At 43.3% G+C, this 26584-nt stretch overlaps 1 protein-coding gene across 1 annotated transcript; it reads right to left on the reverse strand.

Moving 5' to 3' along the window:
• Window positions 1-1140: 1140 nt before the first annotated feature.
• On the reverse strand, window positions 1141-25786 carry ENTREP1 (endosomal transmembrane epsin interactor 1; the record flags this gene model as incomplete). The annotated part of the gene is made up of 11 exons (XM_082013303.1): window positions 24937-25786; window positions 21592-21648; window positions 13587-13697; window positions 11627-11755; window positions 10756-10863; window positions 10525-10643; window positions 8996-9125; window positions 8285-8360; window positions 4530-4679; window positions 2471-2754; window positions 1141-1329 (listed from the first exon to the last, which is right to left on the reverse strand). Exons 1-11 carry the CDS (start codon window positions 25639-25641, stop codon window positions 1141-1143), a joined length of 2058 nt encoding a protein of 685 aa, XP_081869429.1. The 5' UTR covers window positions 25642-25786.
• Window positions 25787-26584: the final 798 nt, after the last annotated feature.

Raw genomic sequence — 26584 nt, forward strand, 5'->3', positions numbered from 1 at the left:
TTCTTCTCCAAGACAAAACCCCTCAATTTTTACTTGCTATGCTCATACTTCTGAGAGCAAAACGTACCAATATGCCAATGCTCCAGCAAACTCAATACCCCTAATGTATTTCTTCTACTAGACAGGAAAAATAAAACACTAAGTCCAATATAGAGATATGCATTTTATTTGTCATCTTTAGTGAGTCAAGCCGTACTGCACAGTTTCAACTTCTGAACAAGCTTAATTAAAACTCACTTTAAAGCTTTTGGGGTTTCAGTGGGAAAGCTGTTTAATTTTTAAAGGAAGCTTTATCATTAAAATAGCAGTAGGAATGTGTAGGCTTCCTGCTGAGACACGCTAGTCAACTAGCCTTGCAAATAAAATTTGTGTGCCTGATCCCAGCCTCCAGAAATACTTAAGTGTATTCTGAGTTAGCAGCACACATATAGCTTAACAAACTATCTGCAGTCAACAGCTTGAGCCAACTGGTGTTTACATTTATTTGTTAGGCAGAGGGTGTCAACTGATAGGTCACTGTGGCCTACTGGTTAATTAGGTCACCTGCATGTCTGCAGAGGATTTGAGATGGCTGTGTACATGCTTCCAGCATGGATATCAGCTGGTACCTCTCTGTCAAGCACCTCTACTAGGAAGTAAATATGCCAGGAAAAAAAAAAAAGACAACCACCCAAACAAATCAGTGGAGCTACAGTAACACACACCAGATGAACATAGGTGCTGATACTGGTCCTGCTCTCCAAGAAGACACAAAGTGCACACATGCATTAACTGTCCTTGCCTCACCCCAGTAAACCAAGGCACAGAGCCATTCTGCCATCTCTCTTCTCAGCTGAGTAAAAAAACCAAATCCATCCTAACTGATGACAGACCAGAGAGACGCAAGAGGATAGTACCATTTCACAAACAAACTAGTTGTACCTGAGCAGTCCAGTAAAGGCCAGTTTGCAATCTGCTTAATAGGCTTTTTAGAATGAGCGTCCCTTTAGAGTCTGAGCTTGAAGGTATAAAAAAATCGATTATTGCCATACTCTTCTACCTGCTTGTCAGAGATTATTTTCCTGTGCAGCATGTATGTCTCATAGAAGTGCTCTACTTAGGAATAAAGAGGATCCAGCTCAAAGACAGACAAACACCAGCTCACAGTGTAGTTTCCCTGACAATGCCAATAAGATTGCAAGGCCGTTCATCTTCTGCTCTCAGGATCTCCCTCTCTGCCAGCTCATCATCTGTGGTGAAAGTACTCAGGCCACCACAGTTCTCCACGTGCAGCAATCCAGGTAACACATCAGCACTCAACGGCACAGCTTGCTGGGCAGGTGCAATCACCTTTAGAAAGGGAAAACAACAACAACAAAAAAATGTAAATCAGATTTGTTTTCAGGCTCTTGTTCCATTAAAATAATTTCTTACCCAACTAGGAAGAAGCTAGTTGTAGTGCTGTCTGTTTATTTTCAAAGAATAATTAAAAAAAAGCTGAGACTAAAACTGCTATTTGTCAAGGAGGCATGGGAAAAGCAATCCCATTTGGGAAGAGGAGTGAGGTTTTTGTTTGGTGGTGTTCTGTTGGGTTTTTTGTTTATTTTTAAAGCTATGCAAGAATTAGCTCACCCCAAACGATGGCATGTCAGGTATTGCTTGATAGGAATCTAGATGTTGCTTGCTGCAGAAGCCACTGGCCTGGAATAATCTTTAGACCAGTGTGATAAACTAGATTTTCATCAGATTTTTTTTTTCATCTGTTTCTGTCAAATTTATTGAGGCTTTTGTTGCCTGTAGGCTGCAGTAGGAAATCTCCCTTTATCTGCAGAGCCTAAATTACAATTTTTGATGTGTTTGTCATGAGAACTCAAACCAAAACCAGTTGTCACAGCAAATCACTTGTTACATGCATGAATCAACTCATTTATCCAAATGGTCTGTAAGCTACCAATACAATTCTTTTATGAAGTCTGTAATGTCTGAAACTTCTGAATATTCATTCCATTAATGTAAGCACATGTTTTCTACTTTCTGCTTTTTTCCCCTTAGTACTCTAGGTCTCAGTTTTGTCCTGGGAGCCAATCACAAAAAGTTGCTTCTAGTGGGTTGACATAAAAATTTCCTTGTCAGCCTTTAGAATTGCTTTATGCAATTAATGCTTTATAACACCTCTTGCCTCTCCCCTGCCACGCTCAGTACAAAACACTGTCATGTTACTTACAGTTCATGATTCTACCACAGAAGCCCATCTCCTTCAGCTTTTAAATACTCACGTTTTCAGTCTTCTGATAACCTGCCTGGCTGTGTCGTTGATAAAGGAAGAAACATCATAGCTGCACAGCCTCTCACACACTCCCAAAATAAAACTAAAGTACCGAAGGAAGCTAATTGGGTTCAAAAACTTTGACACACAAAGCAGAGTGGCAAACAGTAAGCCTATACAGCTTGGGTTTCCACATCACCTGATAAACACAAGTAATAAAAGTACCTGCTCAAGGAGGGTGGCACTGGTGATATCTTCTGCTATATGTTCCTCAGCTGATCTTAAAATAAACTTGATATTTTCCAGCAATTCATATATTTCAGGGCCCGTGATGCAGGTCAGCTCCTCCAGGATCCACTCCACAAGATGTTTGGTGTTGGTGTAAGGCTTGTAGTCTACCAAAGGCCGGCATCTTCCCCTCAAAGGTCTTGCTCTCACATTCTCCCGCAAAGTGACAGTGCCGAGTTCTGATTTTATTTCAGCCTGAATTGCAGCTTTACGGCTGAGCACTGCCCATAAAGACAAAGACCAAACAAAGCAAAAAATCCGCTTGGTTCACAGTACTGTTCAACAAGTATCCCCTGAGATTTCAAACCTGATTCAGTGATGATGCAGTGCACAGTTCAACCACGTAAAACATAATGGTCTGGTGTGGTCAGGGCAGCACGCAAGACTCACTCCGTATTGGATTTACACTGGAGAAAATGCCCGTGAAAGAGTAGTACATAGCTATGATTGAGTGCATATCACATGTCAAAGGGTCTGGAGGGACATTTCTGGGAAAACTATTTGCCATTTTGTATACATTGGTTCCTTTCTTTTTTGCTTCTATTCTGAATAGGTCTGAAATGAGTGTTGAGTATTAATGTTAACACATGGTATACAAAGCAGGTTAAGCAAAGCTTGAAGGCTTTTATGATGTCTCCTAAACTTTTTGCAACTTAGTTATTACCAGTCAAGAGGGCTAGCTAGAAAATATCTGAAAATAATTGCTTGTCAAGTTGGAAACTAGTAATACTACAAAGTGGAAATTTAATATTTTTTTTTTTAAAAATCAAAATTACCCTGCAAGGACTAAACAAAGGGCAGCAGCGAATCAAGTCCACTGTCTTTAGTCCAAATAAAAATCCACTGCCTTTGGCCTAAATAACAATGATCAATTTTTGGCCCTAAGAGTACCAACAGGTTGTTCAAGAAGCACTTTAACATTGGCTTCATGCCAAACACAACAATACCAGGAGAATATCGAAAACTTTCCAGCAAGAGGAGCACTAAGCTGAAGCAACTTCCGTTGTTCTGTTCCAGCCGAGTTCCCTTTCTGCAGCACTCGTGTATGTAACTCTCAGGTCGAGTACTGAACAGACCTCAGTTACACTAAGCCTAAAGCACCCAAATGCTTCTGACTGAGGGACTCTACAGCAGAAGCGCTCTGCTCCGCTTTCACAGCTACGAATAGGCTCTCTGGGGTGCTGTGGTGGAGGTCGAGAGGAAGAAAAGAGAAAACACATGATGTAGCAGAGACATGAAAACATTCCACAAAATAGTAAGTGTAATCCAGATAGGCATGCTCCCAATATTCAAAATAAATGGTTGTAATAAACATGCCCACTCCCTGCTTATATTTCGTGAGTGCTAATATGCATCAACAGCTACTAGTGGGAATTCCAACATCCTCTAATAAAAACTGTGAGACTTTTGACCACTGGATTTTTAAGACTGTCAACAGAATCAGAACTCTACCACTGCACCAGAAGTTCTCCCACAGCAACTGAATTGGATCACTGACACCAAAGTAGCTGCAACAGACTTCACCAGCTCTCCACTGTGGGTTTTTTGTGTTGAGTTTTGAGGTTTTTTGATGCTATGATGAGTGAGAACAGGGGTGCAAATTTATAGGCTAATACCAAATACTCAAGCTAATTTTGCTTTAGATTGATCACATTGACAACTGCCTTTTCAAGCCTTTAGATGCCAGTGTACAAATACACTGGGAAATCCTACATGCTCCCTCCTCCTCATCTTCCACGATCCCTTCCCCCTCCCCAAACTAGCAATGCCTGCTACAGACCCCGTTCCTAGATGTGAAAGCCTAAAGAGCAGCAAGACTAAAGTGCTGGGTGGAGAAGATTTAGCAAAGCACAAACTGTTTGCTGTAAGGTAGGTACTCTGTTTGGAGACAGTAGGTGATTTCTACAGGTACTTACGTTAAAGGTACTAGCCTTCTGACAACTGCTCTTTTAAGGACTCATTACATCATAAGCACTGATAGAGAAAAGCAAGTCACCTTGAAGCAACCAGCAGTGCAGCATAGAGTCACCTTCAGACTGTTTCCACAAGAAATTGAAGGCTATCCTGCGTGTGTTTTCTTCAGGCACCACGCTTGAGTTTGAAGGCAAAAAGCTCACTCTGCTGGAAGACTCAGGAATTTCTTCACCTGAGTAATCAGGAATAGCAAAGATGAAGGAAAGCAGTCAGAACAAAGCAGATCTGTACAAGCTGATATTAGATATTATTACTGATTTTTTTTGTGCAAAGTTGTAATGATTGGACACAAAAGCCTAGAGGTGCATGTATGTGTGCATATGCCCACACTCACCAGTAACACCAGTCTAAAGCCAGCTTAAACATTTGCAAAAACCTGTTCAGCCTTATACAACTGGAGTAGCAAAAAAATACAGCTTTGCCTAGTACAAACATCACTGTAAACTACCTGATCGGAGAGAAGGGAGCTACAGCTTTCTTGGAGAGAAAACTAAATCTCACAGAGCCTGAAACACAACTGCATATAAGCAGTTGTACCAAGACACGACAGCATATGATCACAGAGTTCAGTCACTGTTTGCAGGTAGGTAGCTCATAAATTAGTCACCAGTCCCTATAAGGGAATTAAAAAAAAGGTTCGTTATGAAAATAAAGATTTTTCTGAATTCTTGTCATGTGTTTCATCTTTCCAATTAATCAACATTCCTCTTTTTCCTTAGGGTGAAATTATATGCTCTGATTGCCACAACTGCCTTTTAGTGAACAGGACAGGATGAAGCTATGTATTTCTCACTAAGCCTGGTTCAGTACCTCCACCTGATGGCACCTGGCATGTTACAGGAAACAGTGCTCTTGCTCGTACAAGAGCAAAAAGCCAAATTAATGTAAACAGTCTCTTATTCAGAACATGACAAATGTTTGTGCTGCTACTCTAACAGAAATGTACCAGTGATTGGAGCATTTGAGAAAATTAAGGCTTGGATAATACGTACTTGTTGAGCGCAGCACCTTATCTCCTACACAAATGGAACCTAGAATCTCTAAAGAGAAGAAACAGTGACACAACCTATATAAAGCAGCTAACAGTCTGGAAAGTCAGGAAGTGGGACCCAGAAACTAGCCAAAACATGGCAGAACAAGAATGAGGCAGGATTAAAGAATCCATCACCAATATAAACCTTTTAACATCAGTGGAGCTGTGCTAGCAGTCAGTCCTTGAGGTACAGTGCTGCTGTCACTCTGGAGAAGTTTGTTTGTTTATAATAATAAACAGATGAATGAAACAATTATTTCATGATTTTGCAATAATTCTTCATAATATTAAGGTATCAGATGTCAGAGGCTTAAGCTGGTGCATACTGGAAATGCAGATACCTAGTATGTGGTGATATAGGCCAGCTGCCAAGCATCCCCTGCCATCAGTAGAAGGTTGCATGTCTTCCTACTACAGTCAGCAGGGAAAGTCTCATTTTGCTTGACAGGAGTTCTTCTGAAGTCGGTAAAACTGTTTTAGCTGGCACAGAGAAGCTTATAGCTTCTCCTGCAGCAGGGAATCATGGTGTCATACACAAATGCCCTGTCGCGACAGGCTGCTGGCATAGACCTCAAGTTCAGCTTTTATCTACAGACTGTCACTCTACATCAGCTGAGACAGCCCATGGAGAGTTACTCTGCCACAATTCCAACATATCCCCTCATTTTGTATTGCCCTCCCGCTGTGGTTTAACCCCCGCAGGCGGCTCAGCCTCACACAGCCGCTCACTCACTCCCCCCGCAGTGGGATGGGGAGGAGAACTGGAAGGGTAAAAGTAAGAGAACTCGTGGGCTGAGTTAAAGACAGCTTGGCATAGGGAGGGTGACAAAAAACCAAACCAAACAAAAACAAGTGATGCAAAAGCAATTGCTCACCACCAGCTGACTGATGCCCAGCCAGTCCCTGAGCGATGGCAACCCTGGAAAACTCCCCCCAAGTCTTTATTGTTGAGCATGACATTATATGTCATGGGACATCCTTTTGGTCAGTTGGGGTCAGCTGTCCCAGCTGCGGCCCCTCCCAACTTCTTGTGCATCTCCAGTCTACACACTGTGGGGGGCAGAGTAAGAGGTGGAGGAAGCCGCAGTGCTTTTAGCAAGAGCTAAAACATCGGTGTGTTACGAACACTGTTTTGGTCACAAATCCAAAATGGCACCATATGGGCTGCTGCAAAGACAATTAACTCCATCCCGGACAGACCCAGTACACCTCCCCAAATATAAATAAAGGAAGAGATACTGCTCAGCATATTTCCTTTTCTTAAATTCACTGCCCCTAGGAAGCCTTGGCATCTAGAAGCATCAGTGTTAATTTTCTTCATTAAGATGCTCACTTTCTTCTTTATCTGAATTCAACAGCCGGGCTGAGCCTTTAATGTCTCTTTACAGGCCTTTTTATTACGAGGGAAAAAAAGACAGACTAACCAGTTAAGAAGGTGGGGAGGAAGGTACAATTTATCACATGTGCTCAGGTCTGCTTGCTTGCCAAGAAAGTTTTAAAATAAAAACTCAAACAATGCCTCATCATGGCTTTTTTTTTTTTTTTTACTTTTATGACTCTCCTTCACAACACTTGCATTTTCTATAGTATTCTTTTCCTGTTTTCTGTTCTCATAAGTTCAGCCCTATGTTAGATACCCTATTTTTGTTTGTGCCCAAAGTGCCTGGAGAAAGCAACAGCAGTCTTATCAATGAGAAGTCTTTGAGAACTAAAGTTTTTCTACAACTCTTCTAAATTTCTTTCTGGTTATCACAACTGATGAGGTACAAGGAGCATCGAAGCACTTGTTTTCAGAAGTTTCAGGTAGACTGCCAGAGAACTGTTAAAGACTCGTTATTTGGTTAAAGTATGGTTTTATGTAAACATTCCTTTTTTTTCCTGCCACCACATAGTAGGGACAATTTCAGCTGATAAACTTCACACCAAAGTTTTCCTATAGTTTGAGAGGTAGGTTGGCAGAAGAGAAGCCACAGATTTGGGGCTTCCCCACCCCCTTCCCCCAAGTGTCTTTGCTCTCTATATGCTTGCAGGGTGAACATTGTGCAGATGGGCACATGGCCATCTGTTGCACAAAAGACAATCTGCCCCATAATGGCAAGTTCAAATGAAACAGATTTTCACCAGGGCTGTGCTGGAAAAGCTGCCTGTGACTTATCTGGGAGCCAATAACGTTTAACCGCAAGTGCACACTGCAACAAATATTAGGCTGAGAACAACTTGGAGCCATTTCCATGGTTTTCTAAAACAATGCTGAACAAGCTTGATGTGGTCTCTACATGTAGTCTAGCTATGTCCTTACCATTATGCAGAAGCTATTTAGTAATTCTTCCAGCGCAGGCTGAATAAGAGTAATTCCCACATTTATCTTACAGCACAGCATCATTTTATCCGCTTCCTATTTTCATCAGCAACAAATTGTCAACAGGCACCATCAGGTGTACAAAACAAATGGAAGCACTGGAGCTGGACATGATTTCTTACAACATATGGACATAGAGTCGACAATTAACTTGCAGATTACTAAGAAGGAAATATATCTTTCTTTTCGTATCTTAAGAGCAAACAACTTTTTATGTATTTTAAACATTAATGCCTATTCCTGCTGTCCGAAACAATCACGATTCTGTATCTCTGGCTTGCAATATGGTGGCAGTCTTTCAAAGAAATAATAATGCTACTGCTACATTACGTCATCTGGGCTGGGTAGAACTGTTCTAGAATAAATCCTAAAATGTATTTTTTACCTTGAAAGCTCCACCCATAACTCAATTCCCTCAAATCAACAACAACTTCCATGACACGTATTTGCAGTGCACGTTCCTGGAATAAAATAGAAGAGTTAAAAACTCACAAGCCAACATCTTTTTTCCAGTACTTTCTAAGAACTGCAACATCACCTTAGAAAGTGAATGCTTTTGCTTAACTGCACGGTGACTATGTGATACATGTTTAATTCCACTGCAAAAACAAGACTAGTGAATGTCTAAAATTCACGTTCACCACCCAGGTCGGCCAATTTTAGCCTCCTAAGTATTTTCTGGGAAAAAGCAGCTGTCTTCTGAAAACAGCAGTGAAAAAAGGATCAGTGAGCACAGCAAAACCCTGACCTAGTCCCACATGGGAGGAGTGCAGGTGTGGAAGGGAAGTAAAACAAGGAGGCAGCACCGGCGTCCTCTAGAATAACCAGCAACAAGGGTGCTTCACAGTGTATTTTGCTCCTTCTCCCATGCTTGGACACAGTTTTCCAATTGAGGAAAACTTTTCGATAATAAAGGTAAGTGACTAGTTAAAAACTTATGTGAAATTTACAGCAGGCCACATTTGTAACAAAACATATTCTCCTGCTATTCTGAAATGAAAAGATACCTGACTCATGTTTACCGTGCCTCTGTCAGTGCAATCTGACTTTTTATAATAGAAAAACAAGTTATGCTATAAACTCCTGTGGGTCATACCTGCCTACAGCTGAGACGTCTCTGCACAGCTTCATAAGGAGGAGGTACACGCAGAGGGCAGAACACTTCCAGGTCTTTGATTCGCGCTCCGTAGCTATGGGGCGATGGAATCACATCAGAACCAAGCATCCTGCAACAAACAACAAACAACACTGAGCAACTCCATCAGTATGGCTTTCTGGCTGCAGAAAAACATCATCAGCTACCAAAGTCCACTGGTTTTCCCATGCCAGCTCAGATTTTGGGATCTCAGTCACAGCTAATGAACTCACAAAGAGCTGCAAGAGGTTTTCCCAAATCACTCCTTAGGACGTGCCTCTCCAAAGTGCTCACCAGAGCTACAAATATCTTTGGGCAGTACTGTGCCCAACTCATTTCAGTTTTACTTCCCAGAGAGTCAGTTTTGTTTCAAAAGATTCAAATACAGGTGGTAGTTCAAAATGCGATAGCCTAGCTCAGATTTTTGTGAACTACTAAAGTCTTAATTATACCTGAAATTCAAGATACTTACGATCTCATGTACAGCTGCATGGAAAAAGGCAAACTCAAACTAATGTCTACTTCTGTGATGATGCTTGGCTAAGAAAGTTATAGTTGATCAATTCACGAAGGCTTGTTATGAGGCAAATGTACCTCATGGTTAACCTTACTTCTCAGTTTTCAAAGAGCTCTCTGAAACCTGAAATACAGCAGAAATCCCAAAGACCTTTTGCTGTATCATTTTCCTCTTAGGAGGTAGCTCTGAGTGGGAAGAAATCAGAACAGTGCCTGGAGAAACTTTTTTTGGCAAATGCCGATTTTGATAGCATTAAGTTTACATTACCCCATTAACACTGGAACAAAGCGTGGTGGTCAACAGCAGAGCTGCCAAGGGGACCTTCCTCACACAGTCTTTAGAGGAGTCTGTTACCCAAAGTGTCTCAATTTACTCTGCTTTTTATTACATTTTAAATTGCTGATTTTTAAATTGCTCCATCCTGCCGCTGCCACTGCCGAGAAGCCCAGCAGTAACACCAGTGCGAACCCTGCCTGACCACTCACAAGGTCAAATTGTGACAATCAGATGTCAAATTGCATCAAATTGTACAATCAAAACATACCCTTCAGTCAGCCCTAATTGCCAAAGAGAGAAGGGGCATCACTCCGGCAGGAAGACCTGTGGGCGGCCAGGCTGCCACTCGGGGAGCTCTCGCACAAGCCTTGCCAAGTGGTCGCGCGGGGCTTTCTGTCGCCGCCCTGGCCAGCTCCCGGCAGCATCGTAAAAGTTTTCGGCCCTGTCAAATTACGGTATTTCTCTTACCCAGGAACAGTTCCTACAGAATCTAAAGTGAAACCCACAAAATTATACCTCTCATCCACACTGTATTTACACTACCTTCTAATTCAACAGGTTTTTTCTTCCCTTTTTTTTTTTCCTGAAGTCACCAACCTCTTTCCGTTAACAACAGAGAGAATGGTCTTTAAAAAAATTAAGATTATGCAGTGTTTCCAGAGACACTAAAAGAAAGGAAGAGACTGTAGAGGTTTACCTGTGACTCACTTGTGCGCCACATGAATCAAAAGTTGCAAAATAGGAGGGAGGTGGCACAGGTGGGACAAAATCATCAGGATCCAAAACATCATCTTGGTCTTCCAGCTGAGATTCATCCTAATCAAAGGAAAGTTCTGTTAAAAACCTTCTTAGATACAAAAAATTGCTGTAATCTCGTGATACCACTAGTACCGCTGCTTATAGCGGGCAATGCCTTGCGCTCACTTACAGTGCAGGATCTTCTTGTAGAAAAACTCTCAAAGTAATGCAGGGTAGCCGCTATGTAGCAAACTGTGGTGGTGATAGCATTCAGGGCACAAAGTGCAAAGAGAACTTTCTGAAGAACATGAAGATGATGGAAACCGAAAGATTAAATCAAGGTATTTGTAAATGTCAAAATAATAGTAATAAAAACAAGCAAAAACAAACACGGGAAACACAAGGATGACCATGAGAATTACTTCTTAGGAGCATATGTGATGAAGTCTTCAGGTCAGGTAACCTCCAAGATTGCAGTTACTTGCAAAAGCTTGTTTTGCCCTATTGTGTGTCCTGACAGAGATCTAGAAGGGCTTAATACTGCTCAGATGTGATTTATAGTCCACCTATTCATCCAAGAATTATAACCTTCCTCTTAACTTTTCTGTGGGAAATCCAGATTTCTCACCAAATGTGAGATAATCACCATTAAAGAAACATTAAAGCACTATATTTGAAGATGATGCTGCTTGGAAGTTGCATTTTAGTAGTATGTAAGCCAAGAAAGGCTAAGAAGATCAAAAGACCAGTGAAAGCATCAAATCATTAGCTAAAATTTATACCATATTTACCCTGTAACGTTGTCTGAATTCAGCTGTCGTTTTGGTTTGCATAAAACACAGGAAGGACAGGAAGCGCATATTGCAATGCACTGGTCAAAACCCAGAGGTGAAGGGCAACAAAAAGGCCGTTACAGAACTACAAAGAGCTTCTGAACAGTGTGGAAGACCAGAAAAATAATGGAATTTTTCACAGTAAATACAGCAGTCACCTCAGCACTGCACTGTCACACAAGTGTGGACATTATCAAAGCAGTCACGTAAGCAGCGTGTGCAGGGTACCTTGAGCAGATGGTAAGCAACACTGCACAACGTCACACGGTATAGCATCAGTGCAGTCTGTTCTTCTGCGCATCCAGTGAGATGAGATTCTTCACAGCAGAAACAGATTTTGTTATCACCCATATTCACCTTTAACAACACAAAACTCCACTTCTTAATTTTTTATCTGTTTTATGCAACATTCTTTCCTGTATAATATAGAGCCTATGTGTCAAACTATACCTCTGACTGCAAAGCATTCTGGAAATACAGGCTCGTCAAATGAAATTTGTACAGTTTGGTACACCAATCATTCATGCATTATAAAGCTATATTACGCATACTTCTCCTTTGAAAAGGAAGCATTACTGATAATAAGCTCAAGATATTTAAATACAACTTAGCTGTAATCAAAGCTGCACTGATTGCTAAGCAATTTTAGTATCCATGCTCCTTCAGATGCATAGCAGCTTGGAAATTCTTTCTTTGACTGAGGTATAAGCCTCTGATATGGAGTGTACAGGTTTTCTTTGATTTATGAGTATATTTTGCACCTCTATGGATGGAATGAAACCCACAACTATAATTTCAACCTAGTCAAATCAGTAGTAGTTACATATGTACACCACTATTGTTTGTAACTTTCAAATTAATGTTGTAATCTTAGTTTTTAAGCAGAAATTCAATGTTTCTGTATCTAGAGATAATTGGGTTTTTTAGCTGTCAAACTCTCTAGAGTCATAGCGTCAAAGGTTTTCCACCTACATAAACCACTCTACAGAATAATTTATGATTTCAGGAATGCCTTTTGGCTGTACCTTATGCTTCCAGCCACAGAGGGCTCCAAATTTACTGAAACATTTAAACATCTTTTATGGAATAACATTATTAGTTCTTAGTACTACTTCAGCACATTGATATTGGATGAACCTCGATTGCCCAGTGCTTGTAATCGTGAACTCGCACTGCAAAACACCTACTGGCATGTTATGGAAAGAATAATAGCTTTCTTGAAGCAAAAAATTAATGAAAATAAGTATTCAAATATCTTTCCACTAACCCTTGAAGTCCTTCAAGGCTTTAAACATGATCATCTTTATCACCTGTACCATTCAATTTCAATTATTCCATGGTTTCTGGTTCATAAATAGACATTCTCCTACTTCCGATGACACCCATTTGAGAAAAATCTTTTGAATTTTTTGTCTTTCTTGTGCAGATTGTTTCTTCCTCAAGAAGAAGAAAAGCCACTATGATTTGGTCTATCTTAATTTTTTTCCTCACAGTTCTTGCTGTAAGATATCAACACAAATTGTCCTCACCAGGTGAGGCAAACCAGGAAAAATAATCCCACCCATAGATTATACTGACTGAATTCTCTGTAGGTAGCTCACCAGTATCCACTCAGGCTTTTTTCAACAGTTTATCTTTGTCACGTTACTATAAAAATCCTTTATGCCAGTTCTTTAATGACTATGACATTAAAATCAGTGTATAATGCTGGCAACAGGGATTTTCTAAAGATGTATTTTGGATTCTCTCCTACATGGCCCCATAAAATTATCCAGAAAGCTTTATACCATATACCGAATCAGCTGTGTCTTCAGACCCTGAAAACAGAGGCCAGCTCTCAACGAAGTAAAACAAAACCATTTCTGGGCTAAGTATGGTCTTCTAATGAGGAGGAAAACCTTTCAAAACAGCTTTAGGAGCTTTAGGACCTGAACACCTTATGAAGACTCCAACTCAAAAAACCCAAGCGTTTAGGAACTCGGACAATAAAAATGCTGTTGTAGATTTCAGTGTCTGTTCACAATTTGAACTGGATCAAGGGCTGAAACGGAGAGCTTTCGTTTTTTCCCACCACCACGCTGTAGCTGCATTACTTGCACCTCTACGTTAGCACATTTTGTGATCCCAGCATGGCAAGCTTATGAGGCATGCCGTGAAGAAATACGTGTAAATCAGTATGTCTGCTCACCGAATCGCATCGGGGTACTCTGGACACAAACTGAATGCCTTGACATCCTACTATAAATCCAGCCAGGTTCAGCAGAAAACAGATGATAGACAGCAGAATAAACAGGTTAGCCTGGAATGTCAAAACAAAGTTAACAGCAGTGGGATCAGAATCACGAACTAGAATCTAAGAACATATGGCAGTGTAAATCCCACTCCCAAACCGAAGCTGGGAACACCACCCCCCTTCTTTTCAAAATTCCCTGTGACTTCAGTGCCCCAGGATGTCTTATTTTAACCCAGTAGATGGTTACTCCAAACACCTTTGTCTTCTCTCTCTCCTTATACTGCACTAGTTGTGCAGTAATAAAATACATGCAACTATTGAAAACTACAGGCAGCTAATGGTTTTTCTGGAGTGCAAAGTATGATTTGCAAGCTGTCCAACTTCCACTGTATGTAATATCCTTCCATCAAGTTTACCTCCCAACACATCTAGATCAGTAAGAAACCTGAAGAGGAAACATCTTAAGACAACATTCATTCTGCATATAAGTTCCCAAACTAATTTGCAGCATAAAGAAATGAAAAATATTTGTCCCACTACAGTGAGGACAGAGACACCTAAGGGACTTCGGTTATATGATTTTATTTCCTCCTGGCTACTAAAACCAGAACACCTCCATTCATAAACTGGACAATACTTTCAGTTTTATAAACCACCTGAAAGACCAGCAATGGCAGGAGTAATAGAGTGCTTGAAAAAGGACAAGCAGAAGCAGTGGATAAAATGAAGTCCTACTTTCATGTATGCCCTTACAATCTGCAATGAGCCCTTAGGTGAGACTTGGGGTATGAATCTTAAACACATGTAAGAACTTTACTGTCCCAATTCATACATGCAAAATTTTTCTGTACTTCAGGAGAGAGCACTATAGGTAAGACTGCTACTTTAGAGACAAATAAAAATAACAGATCTCTCCCCTGACATGTTTACATTTTGAGCACTCAATCCTACAAAGCAAGTTATCAGACCTTTAATGCCCAAAAGAATAATTGTTAATAACAATCTGCTCACTCAGATTCCTTTATATCAAAGTGGCCTAAATTAAAAATGCAGGAGGTGACCAGAACCTGAGGAAGAGAGGGAAATCATGAGGGACACTGGCTCAGGTCTGCTCCAGACCACTTTACAGCAGATCCAGCAATAAGGACTTCCTAAACATGCACAAAGACAGCGATTGCTTTCCAAATTAATTTAGCTGACGTACCATGCTTAGCTACCTAGGAAGCTGGAATAAAAATAAATCAGAGCTGTTGCACAAATTATGATCCCGTTTACGGAGGTTCAGGGAAAAATAATCACCCCTGAATGGACAAGAGCCAAAAAGCATTACTGTGCAAGCTCATTCCTTAAATTACAACATCTCATTACTAGTAGGCTTTACAGAAGCTTGACGATAACATTATCACACAAGGTAGGTTTTAACCTCAAATAACCAATAATTAAAGTAGCTATTAGTACTTCTCTGAATAGGATTGGGACTATTTTGTGTTCGACATACTGAGAACAATCAATATTAAGAGGAACAGTATTTTTTCCTAACTTTATAAATATCATAAAACCACAGATAAGAAGTTTTTAATGTTAGTAAGTACTTTCAGTGCCATTTGTTTTTCTGTACAAACACAAAATTTAATAATTTTTTGAAATTAACTCCTTGCTCAGAACTCAAATGAATCAACACCATTTCTTATGCTTTTCTCTAGACTATCTCAGTTACCCTTTTGATTAAACTACTTTGAAAAAAAAAGAAAATTGGTAGGCATAGGGACTTCATAAGAAGAAAGCTTTTCATCTGTGTTCGACACAGGGTACTGTCAACAAGAAATTAGCCAGTTTTATACGTGAAATAGAAGCTGTTTCAACATATTGCTTGGATGGTTGCATCCAGAGGGTAGCAGTCAGTGGCTCAATATCCAGATGGAGATCAGTGATGACTGCTGTCCCTCAGGGGTCCGTACTGGGACCTGTTCCCTTTAATATCTTCAACAATGACACAATGGGATCGAGTGCACCCTCAGCAAGTTTGCAGACAACATCGAGTCGAGTGGTGAGGTTGACATGCCTGAGGGACAGGATGCCATCCAGAGAGACCTGGACAAGCTCAAGGAATGGGCCCATGAGAACCTTATGAGGGCCCTGCATCTTGGTTGCAGCTGGGGGATGAAGGGATAGAGGGCAGCCCTGCTGACAAGGACTTGGGGGCACTGGTGGATGAAAAGCTGGACATGAGCCGGCAATGTGCGCTCGCAGCCCAGAAGACCAAGGCCAAGGGAGGGGATTCTGCCCCTCAACTCCACTCTGGTGAGACCCTACCTGGAGTCCTGTGTCCAGCTCTGGAGCCCTCAGCAGAGGAATGACATGGACCTGTTGGAGTGAGTCCAGAAGGGGGCCACGACAATGATCAGAGGGCTGGAACACCTCTCCTGTGAGGACAGGCTGAGAGAGTTGGGGTTGTTCAGTCTGGAGAAGAGAAGGCTCTGGGGAGACTTTATTGCAGCCTTCCAGTACCTAAAGGGGGCTTATGAGAAAGATGGGGACAGACTTTTTAGCAGGGCCTGTAGCTATAGGACAAGGGGTAATGGTTTTAAACTGAAAGAGGGGAGATTTAGACCTAAAGAAGAATTTTTTCACAATGAGGGTGGTGAAACATTGGCACAGGTTGCCCAGAGAGGTGATGGATGCTCCATCCCTGGAAACATTCCAAGTCAGGTTGGACAGGGCTCTGAGCAACTGGATCTAGTTGAAGATGTCCCTGCTCATGACTTTTAAAGGTCCCTTCCAACCCAAAGATTCTATGATTCTATGATTCTGGGCAGAGGGAGTGCATGTGGCTCTGGGTAGGAGATGCTCCAGCTGGGGCTTGGTAGGAGCTAGGGCAGGGCAGAGAGATGTGAGGCCAGGCCAGGATGTGCACCTGACTCTGCACCCCTTGGTGGTGGGCTCCTGGGAGGGAGGGATGGAGAGCAGAAGAGGAAGCCCACCTGGATGTCCTTGGCACTTCCCCCGTGCTCAAGGTGCCTCTAGGGTGCTTATGCCTGTGCCGAGCTCTGGTGAGCTGTCGGGTGCTTTAAGCTAACAGCAGAACCATAAAGCACTTGACATAGCTAAAAGCCAGTTGCATTCACCCAGCCTGCATCCACTAATTTCTTGATCCCATGCATTTGTGGGTACCAACCTGCTCCCCAGCTCTTGCAACTGCTGCAGTTACACTCTACCCAGCATAATAGCCTGGCATCTTCCTGCACGCTTGCACTCCTGTCACTTTTCATGCAATCACAGCTAAATCTTCTCTTTAGCAGCAAAACTCAAGCGCCGAGCAGACACCAGAGATATGCTTAACTTGAAGTCTTTGTCACAGTTGGTCAAAAAAAAAAAACCCCACAACCAGAAAGCCTCCTAGAAAGCACACTCTACGGGATCGCAACTAATTTCTACGTGATGAAAGGAAAGGACGTTTCACTAACAGAATGCTTCTGCATTCAGCAAAGCACGTATGGTTCCAGGCAACACCTGGAAATACAATATAAACTCACAGTAGTGTGTTGGCTAGTCCAAACTGGTATAGAAGTAAGGACAGAGGCTAATACAGCAAGCATGGCCTATTGAATATGTGAATTGCCCTCAATGCATATGCAATCAAGCCAACAATGCGGAATTGATACACTTTCTGAAAGAAGTTAGGTTCTTTCACTTAAAAATAAGATTTAAAGCCCTGTGTAAGGAAGGAGTTTAGGAGCAGAGAGGAAGAAACCAGCTTCTATGCAAGTAGAGAGTAACGTCGAGCCCAGAACCCTCGAGAGTCAATACCCAAACAACTTTGCAGGGGGAAGTTTCCCTTTCGCTATTAAATGTATTTGGACAGGCATACACAGGAAGAAGCTGCTTCTCTGGAAGAAAAATCAGCTTCAGAGCCTAAGTGTTACACCCTGGCTTCTGAAGTCAATTGACAACTGATACCCAGAACAGAAAAGCCTCAGACAACTAAAAGCAAGTTAAGATTTCAGAGCCAAGACTTCTCAGCAGCTGTATTGCTGAAGGACAAGCCTGCCCTGCAAGAACATCCTTCAAAAGACATGATTATAATTTGATTTTGTCTTGCAGTACCCTGTCTCTGGGACCTGTTATTTACCCAGTACCTTCCCACGCTGTAAGGAAGCCTGGGTGGCAAAAACCAGCAGATGTGCCTCTCCATTTTATTTACTAAAAGGTCTTATCACAGCCATCCCTCTTCGACACTGGACTCCTCTCACAGGTGGTGCTACTGAAGGTCCACTACAGCTGTAACTAACGGGTCTTCCTTCCTTTCTCCCCTCCAGGGGAAAAACATGAGCGACCGAAACACAGCAGCCCTCTTTGCCTTTGACACCACGGCCCAACCCCAGCTCTTTTCCCATGACATCGCAGCCCTGTGCTTTCTCCAAGTGCCAGCAGCACCAGAGCTTTGCCATCACAGGGACAAATAGCAGCTGGGTTGTTTTTCCCCATGACCAAGGCCTCCAACTGAAGTGGCAGCCATAGGACAGCCTGGCCGTTCGCAAAGAAACAAACCCAGGCAGTAAGAAATCATCACCTAAAGGGAGAAGAAAGGTTTTGTGAGCCAAGACACCACCCTTTTAGTGGAGGAGCCAGGCTGCTGCCATGCAAAGGAGCTGCAGGCAAATAGGTGTAACTACAGCAGGTTTCAGAGATTAAAATCCTGAATCAGAGTAGCAAACACGTTTCTTTTGGAAAGAATCACTATTTTTAAATGGGCAAAGATAAATGTGAATTGCATTTAAAAATTCCTTAAGTACCACAAAACTGGCAATCAAAACTAAAAATAAGATAATACAGGAAGCCACGAGAAGCAGCATTACCATGTTCTTAAACATAAACCCTACCACAAACTGCTCTGAGGACCAGCTGACCAGGAGAAATTATGTAGCACTCACCAGTCACTGTAATTCTGTTCAAGACCCAGCTCTGGGAAGGAGAGATGGCAAAGTGATGGAGCTCAAACATCTACCCTTAAAAAAAGCTATTTTTGGGGAGCTTGGATACATATGAAGAATTCCAGGGGGTATTTGCACAATTTGAAGAAACTACAAAACTGAACTGAGTGACTGAAAATAGTTCTGCATAAAAAGAAAGATGAGAAGAAGCCCTTCCTTAGGAACAAGAGAGCATTTGTAGATTGACATGTAACTATATATGAAAAAGAATAACAATCACTTAATCCCACAAACTTTACACTTTAACTGTAGAGGACAGTCCAAAGTCTCTGCCTAAAGACAACTAAATGCTGACATAAGTTGCTGCAAAATAAAATACGGTAATTGATATCACTCCTCAGATTTCTGGCATGGCTCTAGCAGAGGTACACAACATGCTAAATATCTAGGTTCAATAGCAATCTTATAAAGCCACCTTCAAGTGTAATCAATCCTTTCCAAAGCTCACTGGCTGCATAAAGGCATTTCTACCTGGAACCTGCTTGAGTTAAGGGTTGTCAGGGAGACAGCTGTGCGATCTCTGCATCCTTCACAGCAGAGAGGTGGCTCTGTGCAGGCAAGTGGAAAAGGGATTCAGTCCAAAAGTTGGGAGAGAGGAATCCATTAGAAGTGTATTTACAAGAAATAAGTGCAAAAGGCCTTGTATAAGAAGTAAAAAAAGGGGAGAGCAGTCACAGCTGGAAAAGGGATAAGTTTTAGTTCTGAATCCATTTTGTAGTTTTAGTTATGAATGTTCAAGTTACCAGAGGGTAGATATATGAGAAATTTAGCCCAAAATAAATATGCTTACAGAAACTAACAATTTGCCCTTGACAGACTGTAGCTAGTTCAGTGCATGATTTCCTTAGCCTCATGAAATGTATAATGCTAATTTCCTTTTTTGCACAGAGGATAGGATAGAATAGGATAGGATAGGATAGGATAGGATAGGATAGGATAGAATAGAATAGAATAGAATAGAATAGAATAGAATAGAATAGAATAGAATAGAATAGAACAGAACAGAACAGAACAGAACAGAATAGAACAGAATAGAATAGAATAGAATAGAATAGAATAGAATAGAATAGAATAGAATAGAATAGAACAGAACAGAACAGAACAGAACAGAACAGAATAGAATAGAATAGAATAGAATAGAATAGAATAGAATAGAACAGAACAGAACAGAACAGAACAGAATAGAACAGAATAGAATAGAATAGAATAGAATAGAATAGAATAGAATAGAATAGAATAGAATAGAACAGAACAGAACAGAACAGAACAGAACAGAATAGAATAGAATAGAATAGAATAGAATAGAATAGAATAGAATAGAATAGAATAGAATAGAATAGAATAGAATAGAATAGAATATTTCAGTTAGAAGGGACCTACTAGCCCAACTGCCTGACTACTTCAGGGCTGACCAAAAGTTAAAGCATGTTATTAAGGGTATTGTCCAAATGCCTCTTTTTAAGGCACTGACAGGCATGGAGCATCGACCACCTCTTCCGGAAGCCTGTTCCAGTGTTTGACCATGGTCTCAGTAAAGAAATGTTTCCCAATGTCAAGTCTGATCTAATCTGGCTTTCAAAAATCAGACCTCTATAAAATACACATACGATAAGAGAAAGAAAAAACCAAACCCAGGTTCATAGAATCACATAATCATAGAATAACTGTGGCTGCAAGGGAGCTCTGGAAGACTCTGTTATATACTCCTGCTTAAAGCAGGGTCAGCTGTGACATCATACAGGCTGCTCAGGGCTTTTATCAGCCTCATCTCAGAAACTTCACCATCTGCTGCACAATATCCCTGGGCGACCTGTTCCAGCACTTGACCACCCTAAAGACCATCTGATAAAAATGAAAGGATCAGAAAGAGTTTGGTGCTTTCATGTTTAAGTAAAATGAGGAAGGGCCCATAAAGTTTATACCAAGGAGAATATGGAAGAGTGAAAGAGCAACAACAGACAAAAGGCAACTAGAGCAACAACACGCTGTAGGAACAGCACAGAACACACGCAGTATAGAAACAGGGAGCACTGTGCAAGCCTCAGGCATTTTGAGACAGTGGCATCTACACTTATTTTCATGAAAATATGGTCCTTCCAGATTGGGAGCCCCAGACACCAAGCTCCTCTTTCTATCCACAGAACTGGCAGAAAACTTGCTTTGCTCTGCCTGTGCTAACCAATGCACCAACTGAGAAACAGCGATTCACCCACAGCTCACACATCTGATCCTTGGTACTCCTCACTGATGACCATGCGGATCCTGAAGAAGCACTGCATAAAAATAAAAAACTGCTTTGGCCTGGGAAAAGTTTTCAGAAGTGACAGTAAGGAGGAAAAAAAAACCCCAAACAATAAACAAACAAACAAACACTTGAAAACCACTTTTTTTCAAGTCCTAACTCATTGAGAGCCACACAGTTTCAGATTTCACTTACAAACAGAAACAGCTTATATACCCCGCACATCAATTTATTTCTCTCAGAGCAATGTAATGCAACTGTTTTTGAAACAGTAACACTAGATTCTTACTGTAAGGTGGCAATACTTAGGTTAGCTTTCAAACCTGCTATCAGACACTGAAGCGGTACAACTGAGCTAAGCTTTAAAACCAACTCGCCTGTTTAAGCTTAAGCAGCACTGCCTCAGAGAGCTAAATTATTTATACTAAACCAGCACTTTCTTACACCTACACGAACACAAAAGGTGCTCTGTAAACATTAATGCTTCCTCCAGACGTGGTCTGCTCTTGCCCTTAACGGGGACTCCATTTGTGCAGGAAAGAATATAGCCTTTCATGGGCTTTGACTCCTCTTTCAATAATTATGATTCTACAATTAAAAAGAGAGACTCAACAGTATAGTCTATTTTTTCAAGGAGAAAGAAGTGATTTTTTTTTTTAACCCATGACTATTAAATCACTATCATCTCCTGATAATTTCCTTACAATAAGTTTTAATCCATACTTACCAAAAACTTCACTGGTCTCTTCCATGTCATCAAGCCTAAGATTCCAGATAAGATTACCTACAACATAAAAAACCACATCATCACCAAGAAGCGAACAACTGTTCATGAAATGCCGTTTACATGGTTATCACTGCTGTGATGAAAGGTACAACAATGCCAGGAAGATACAGAGAGGCACTTTAAAGCAGAAAGTAAGAGCCTGTGCTGATGAGGTTCTTCACTCCTAAGAGCATCCTGTGAAATAACATAACCAAATTTTAATCTGCTGTTTTCTTATTTTTTCCTCCCAGAAAACCTGCATGGGGACAAGAAGTTATGCCAGCAACTCCGACCTCAACGATTGCCTAAAAAGTTACTTTCAGCCGACCGAGTACTTGTTTTCCACAACATAGCTAAGCAAATCTGAAAACCAGCTTTCTCTTCTCCATCCTCAGGGACCACTTCATCACTTCATTAAGTGCCTGTGAGTACCCATTCCTGTGCTGACTCTGGTCTTCTTCCAAGCATTTCGGTGAACTCCCAGAGCATGACCCTTACCAAAAACCCTGAAGAGAACCAAAACTATCTCCCTGATATTTTCTCAGGTGAATGCCAGTACCAGCACAAGGAAAGAAGAGAAAGTAAAAGCCTGCCCTTCTGCAGCCATGGTCGTTAGAGCAAACTTGCTGAACTGCAGAACTGAACCCTGTGACTCTTTACCTTAAAGGCCAAAACAATTCGGGAAGGAGAAAGCATTGCTGTAGAATTGAAGCAAATAGTATACCCAAATACTCTCTCACAGTAAGGTTGGGAACCCTATAAAGAAAGGCAAATCAGTTTTTCAGCAGGTCTCGCAAATAAGCAGGTATACTTTTAATTTGTGCGACTTTGTGACTAGGCCAATTCACTCCAAACTCCAACCCTAAAAAAGAAGGAAGAAGATTAGAAAGAGGAAGTTGCCCACTAGCACTTTTAATAAATCCCTTCTGTAACTTTATTCACTTGACATGATCAATCTGATTTAATGACTTGGCCAAAAAAACTACTGATATAATCACTGGTGTTGCAAAACTACATACATAACTTGCAGTTTCATAAAAAATTATTTCTTTAATTCTGCAAGTGCAAAATAGTCACATGATTTTATAACAAAGTGTATCAATACTGATGTGAATTGCTGTTTTGCCTTAAGGACAAGAAGACTTCTTTCATTACATTTGTTAAAGCTTCAAGATGCATGAAAAGAAAGTCTTTCTCAAAGTTTTCCTGATCTGCACTTAACCAGTGCATCATAATCAACATGTTGCACTTAGAATGAAAAAAAAAAAAATTCAACCAAAAAACCCCCCAGGAATACCCTCAGTTCCAGGTTTTAGTTGCCTCTACTTTTCCAGGTTGCTACTGGACTAAAATTTTCAGTCATGCTGTTACAGCTGAAAGGCATTTCTGGAAACTTTTCTGACTTTATACGTTATTGTTTCACAGCTAGCATTAAAAAAGTAAACGCTCTTCTGCATTATTAAGGAGACTGAACACTTCTGTGTTACACGTGTAATTTTAAAATAGTTTAAAAGCATAAGCATGGTTCTGTGTGCAGGGTTCAGAGGAAGTCCATAGTTTACATGTATTTAAACTTGTTTTAGCCTAGGGTAAGAAAAAAAAAGAAGATGGAAGATCACAAGACAGATACCAAACACACACTTTTGGATGGTGTGGGTTCACTGCCATCCCCCCACCCCACCATGAAGGCTGTCTATACTTTTGGGGACGAGCATTGTGTTGTACACATGAAGAGGAACTGCTCAATGATGAGTGGTTTGGGGATCATTTCCACAGGTTGTGAACGACACTGGAAATGTAATTTAGATGTTTAAACCAAGGGGTGAGCTGAGGCTGCTTACACCAGCTGCCACAGAACGTGGCTTGCTCATCGCTCAGGGGCCCACAGACTGGGCACCATCCATCTGACTACTCCTGCTCCTGTTAACCTCCGCTCACTACTGCAATACAAACTGTTCTGTGTTCGGTATTTATAAAGACACAGTTTACACCAGGGCCCCACGGGGGATGGAATAATTTCTCTCACTACTCTTTACAGAGCCGTCATAAGCTCATCCACTTTTTTTTTTCCCTGGGAAGATCATGGTCCATCCAGGGGGTGCCTAGGGTGAGTCAGCCAGCCCCACACATCAAGGCTTGCTCTGTTAAGAAAAAAAGGAGGGTAATTGTCGTAGGCGACTCCCTTCTGAGGGCAACAGAAGGTCAAGACACCAACACCCACTTCACCACAACCCCCTTTCAGGTAGTTGTAGAGAGCAATAAGGTCTCCCCTCAGCCTCCTCTTCTCCAGACTGAACAACCCCAATTGCCTCAGCTCCTCATAAGACTTGTTCTCCAGACTCCTCATCAAATTCACTGCCCTTCTTTGGACATGCTCGAGCACCTCAACGTCCTTCTTGTAGTGAGGGGCCCAAAACTGAACACAGTATTCAAGGTGCAGCCTCACCAGTGCCTAGTAACTAGGAATAGGACAAGATGAAATGGCCTCAAATTGCACCAGGGGAGGTTTAGATTGGATATTAGGAAAAATTTCTTTACTGAGAGAGTGGTCAAGCATTGGAACAGGCTGCCCGGGGAGGTGGTGGAGTCACCACCACTGGAAGTGTTCAAAAAAAAGTGTGCACATGCCACTTCAGGACATGGTTTATTTGGCCTGGTGATGTTGGGTTGATTGTTTAGACTTGATGATCTTAAACGTCTTTGCCAACCCTAATGATTCTGTGATTCTGTAATAAATGAGCATGTTTTTTAGGCTAACCTATACCCCAGGTGACACGTGGTTAGTCTAGCTGTCTCCACGTTGGTGACCCCCTTGGGGTTCATGCCATCACCCTGGTAAAAGTATTGGCAGAAGTGTGCGTGCCGACGCTTCCCGTGTGACCCCGAGCTTGACCTCAGCACCGCGGGCAGGGCCGGCGGCTTCTCCCCGCGCCTGGCGCGCACCGGGAACGGCTGCCCCCGCCGCACCTCCCCGCCGCCCCGCCCTGCCACTGCCCCACCGCCCCGCCCCGCCTCCCCGCCCCGCCGCCCCGCTGCACCTTCCCACCGCCCCTTCCCGCCGCCCCGCCCCGCTGCACCTCCCGCCGCGCCGCCTCGCCGCCCCCCCCCCCCGCGGCCCCGTCGCACCCCTCCACCGCCCCGCCGCATCGCCCCGCAGCACCCCTCCACCGCCCCGCCGCCCCGCCCCGCCGCATCCCCCCGCCGCCCCGCCGCACCCCTCCACGCTCCGCCCCGCCGCACCCCCCGCCACCCTCCCGCCCCGCCGCATCCTCCCGCCACCCCTGCGCCCCGGCTTTGCTGACTTACCAAGGAACCGGCCCAGAAGGAGCAGGCGTTCTTCACCTGCGGGGAACTACTCAGCAGTAGAGCCCAGAAGTTCAGCGCCACCAGAGAGCAGCCCAGGACGATCTGCAGCAGTCCCAGCAAGAGCAGCGGCCGGGCCGGCAGCAAGCTCATTTGCGCGTCCGGCGCGGCGGAGTTGGCGGCGGGGCTCGGGCTGCGGTGTTGTGGCGAGGCGGAGGCGCCGCCCGAAGTGTAGAGGGGCGACGGCGGGGTGGCGGCGGTGTCGGCCAGCTGCGGCGGGGGTATCGGGGCGAGGCCTGGGACGGGGCAGGGGAAGCGCGGCAGCAGCAGCGGCAGAGGCATGGGGGGCGGCGGTTGATCCCTCCTGTGACAAGCCAGCCGGGGGCCGAGGGCCTGCGGCACTGTCCTCCCCTCCCCTCTCCTCGCCGCCGGGGGGGACGACGCCGCGCCGGGCCTGGCCGTAGCCTCCAGATGGCCCCTGGGGCAAGCGGCCGGCCGGCCGCCCCACCGCGCCCCGCGGCCGGGGGCCACACCGGCCTGCCCGCCTGCGTCCTCGCCCGGCGATGACGGGGCCACCTCCGCGGCCGGCATCAAGCTCGCAGCCAGGTGCCTCGCCTGAACCCCGGCCCCCGGCCCGCTGGCCCGCCGCCTCACCCCGGACTCTGCTGGCCGTAGGGACGTCCCTCTGGCCCCGTGCCGTCCTCGCATGGCTCGACGCCGCCGCCGTCGTCGCCGCCGTCGTCGTCGTCGTCGCCGCCGCCGCCGTCGTCGTCGTCGCCGTCGCCACGGCCGCTACTGCTGCTTGCCGCCGCTGCTACACGCACCGTTTTGTACTAGTCTTGGCGGGTTTCTCCCCTCCCCTTGCTAACGTGCTCCCTCCCACCCCGCCTCTCTTGCTCTTCCTCCTTTGGTCACTCTTGTTACCGAGCGGTAAGCTTGAAGTTTCAAAATAACTCTTCCTGGGAAGAGCTGGGGGGGGAAGCTACTGGATTGCACTTGGCATTGTTGGCGGCCTTCACAACGAGAGGAGGAGGCTCAGCAGACAAAACGATGTCTCTGTGTCTGTATATGTGCAGCTGTACCTGCACACATACACGATGCCATGTTATCTGAGCAAAGATAAAGGCAGAGAAATCTTTTTAGCTGGTGGAATTTCGTTTTTTCTTCCCCCACGTTTTCCCAGGGGAAAGCTTGCTATGACCATGGTCTGTCCTTTGCTTCTACTTGATGTGCTCCAAGGAATTTACCTCGGCTGTGTGTGCTGCTCTCTCCAGCTCAGCCAAAGCAATTTTATACCTTTTGGGCTTGTCTGGACATGCCTTCGAAAAATTTAAAATCTCAGATATGAAAAATGGAGCTTTTAGTACTATAGGAAAATAAGCCTTGTTAAAGGTGTCATTGGCTCGGGTGACAGGACTAGCTCCTCTGCAGAGAAAGGTGCAGATCCAGCATGCAGGAAAGGATTTTGAAAGTGTGTTGCAGTAACACATGAAGTCTTATACAAAGGAATGAGAAAATTCATCATTAGAGAGGCTGCTTTTGAAGTTACATCCTTTGTGGTTCTCTGTTGATTTTCTACCTGAAGATTCAGGATTCAGAGCACTCATTACCAAGAAAAAAATCACCTGCCACCCTGGACCACCATCTTGCA

This window comes from Phaethon aethereus, assembly GCF_964289735.1.
Source record: "Phaethon aethereus genome assembly, chromosome: Z".
Classification (NCBI taxonomy): domain Eukaryota; kingdom Metazoa; phylum Chordata; class Aves; order Phaethontiformes; family Phaethontidae; genus Phaethon; species Phaethon aethereus.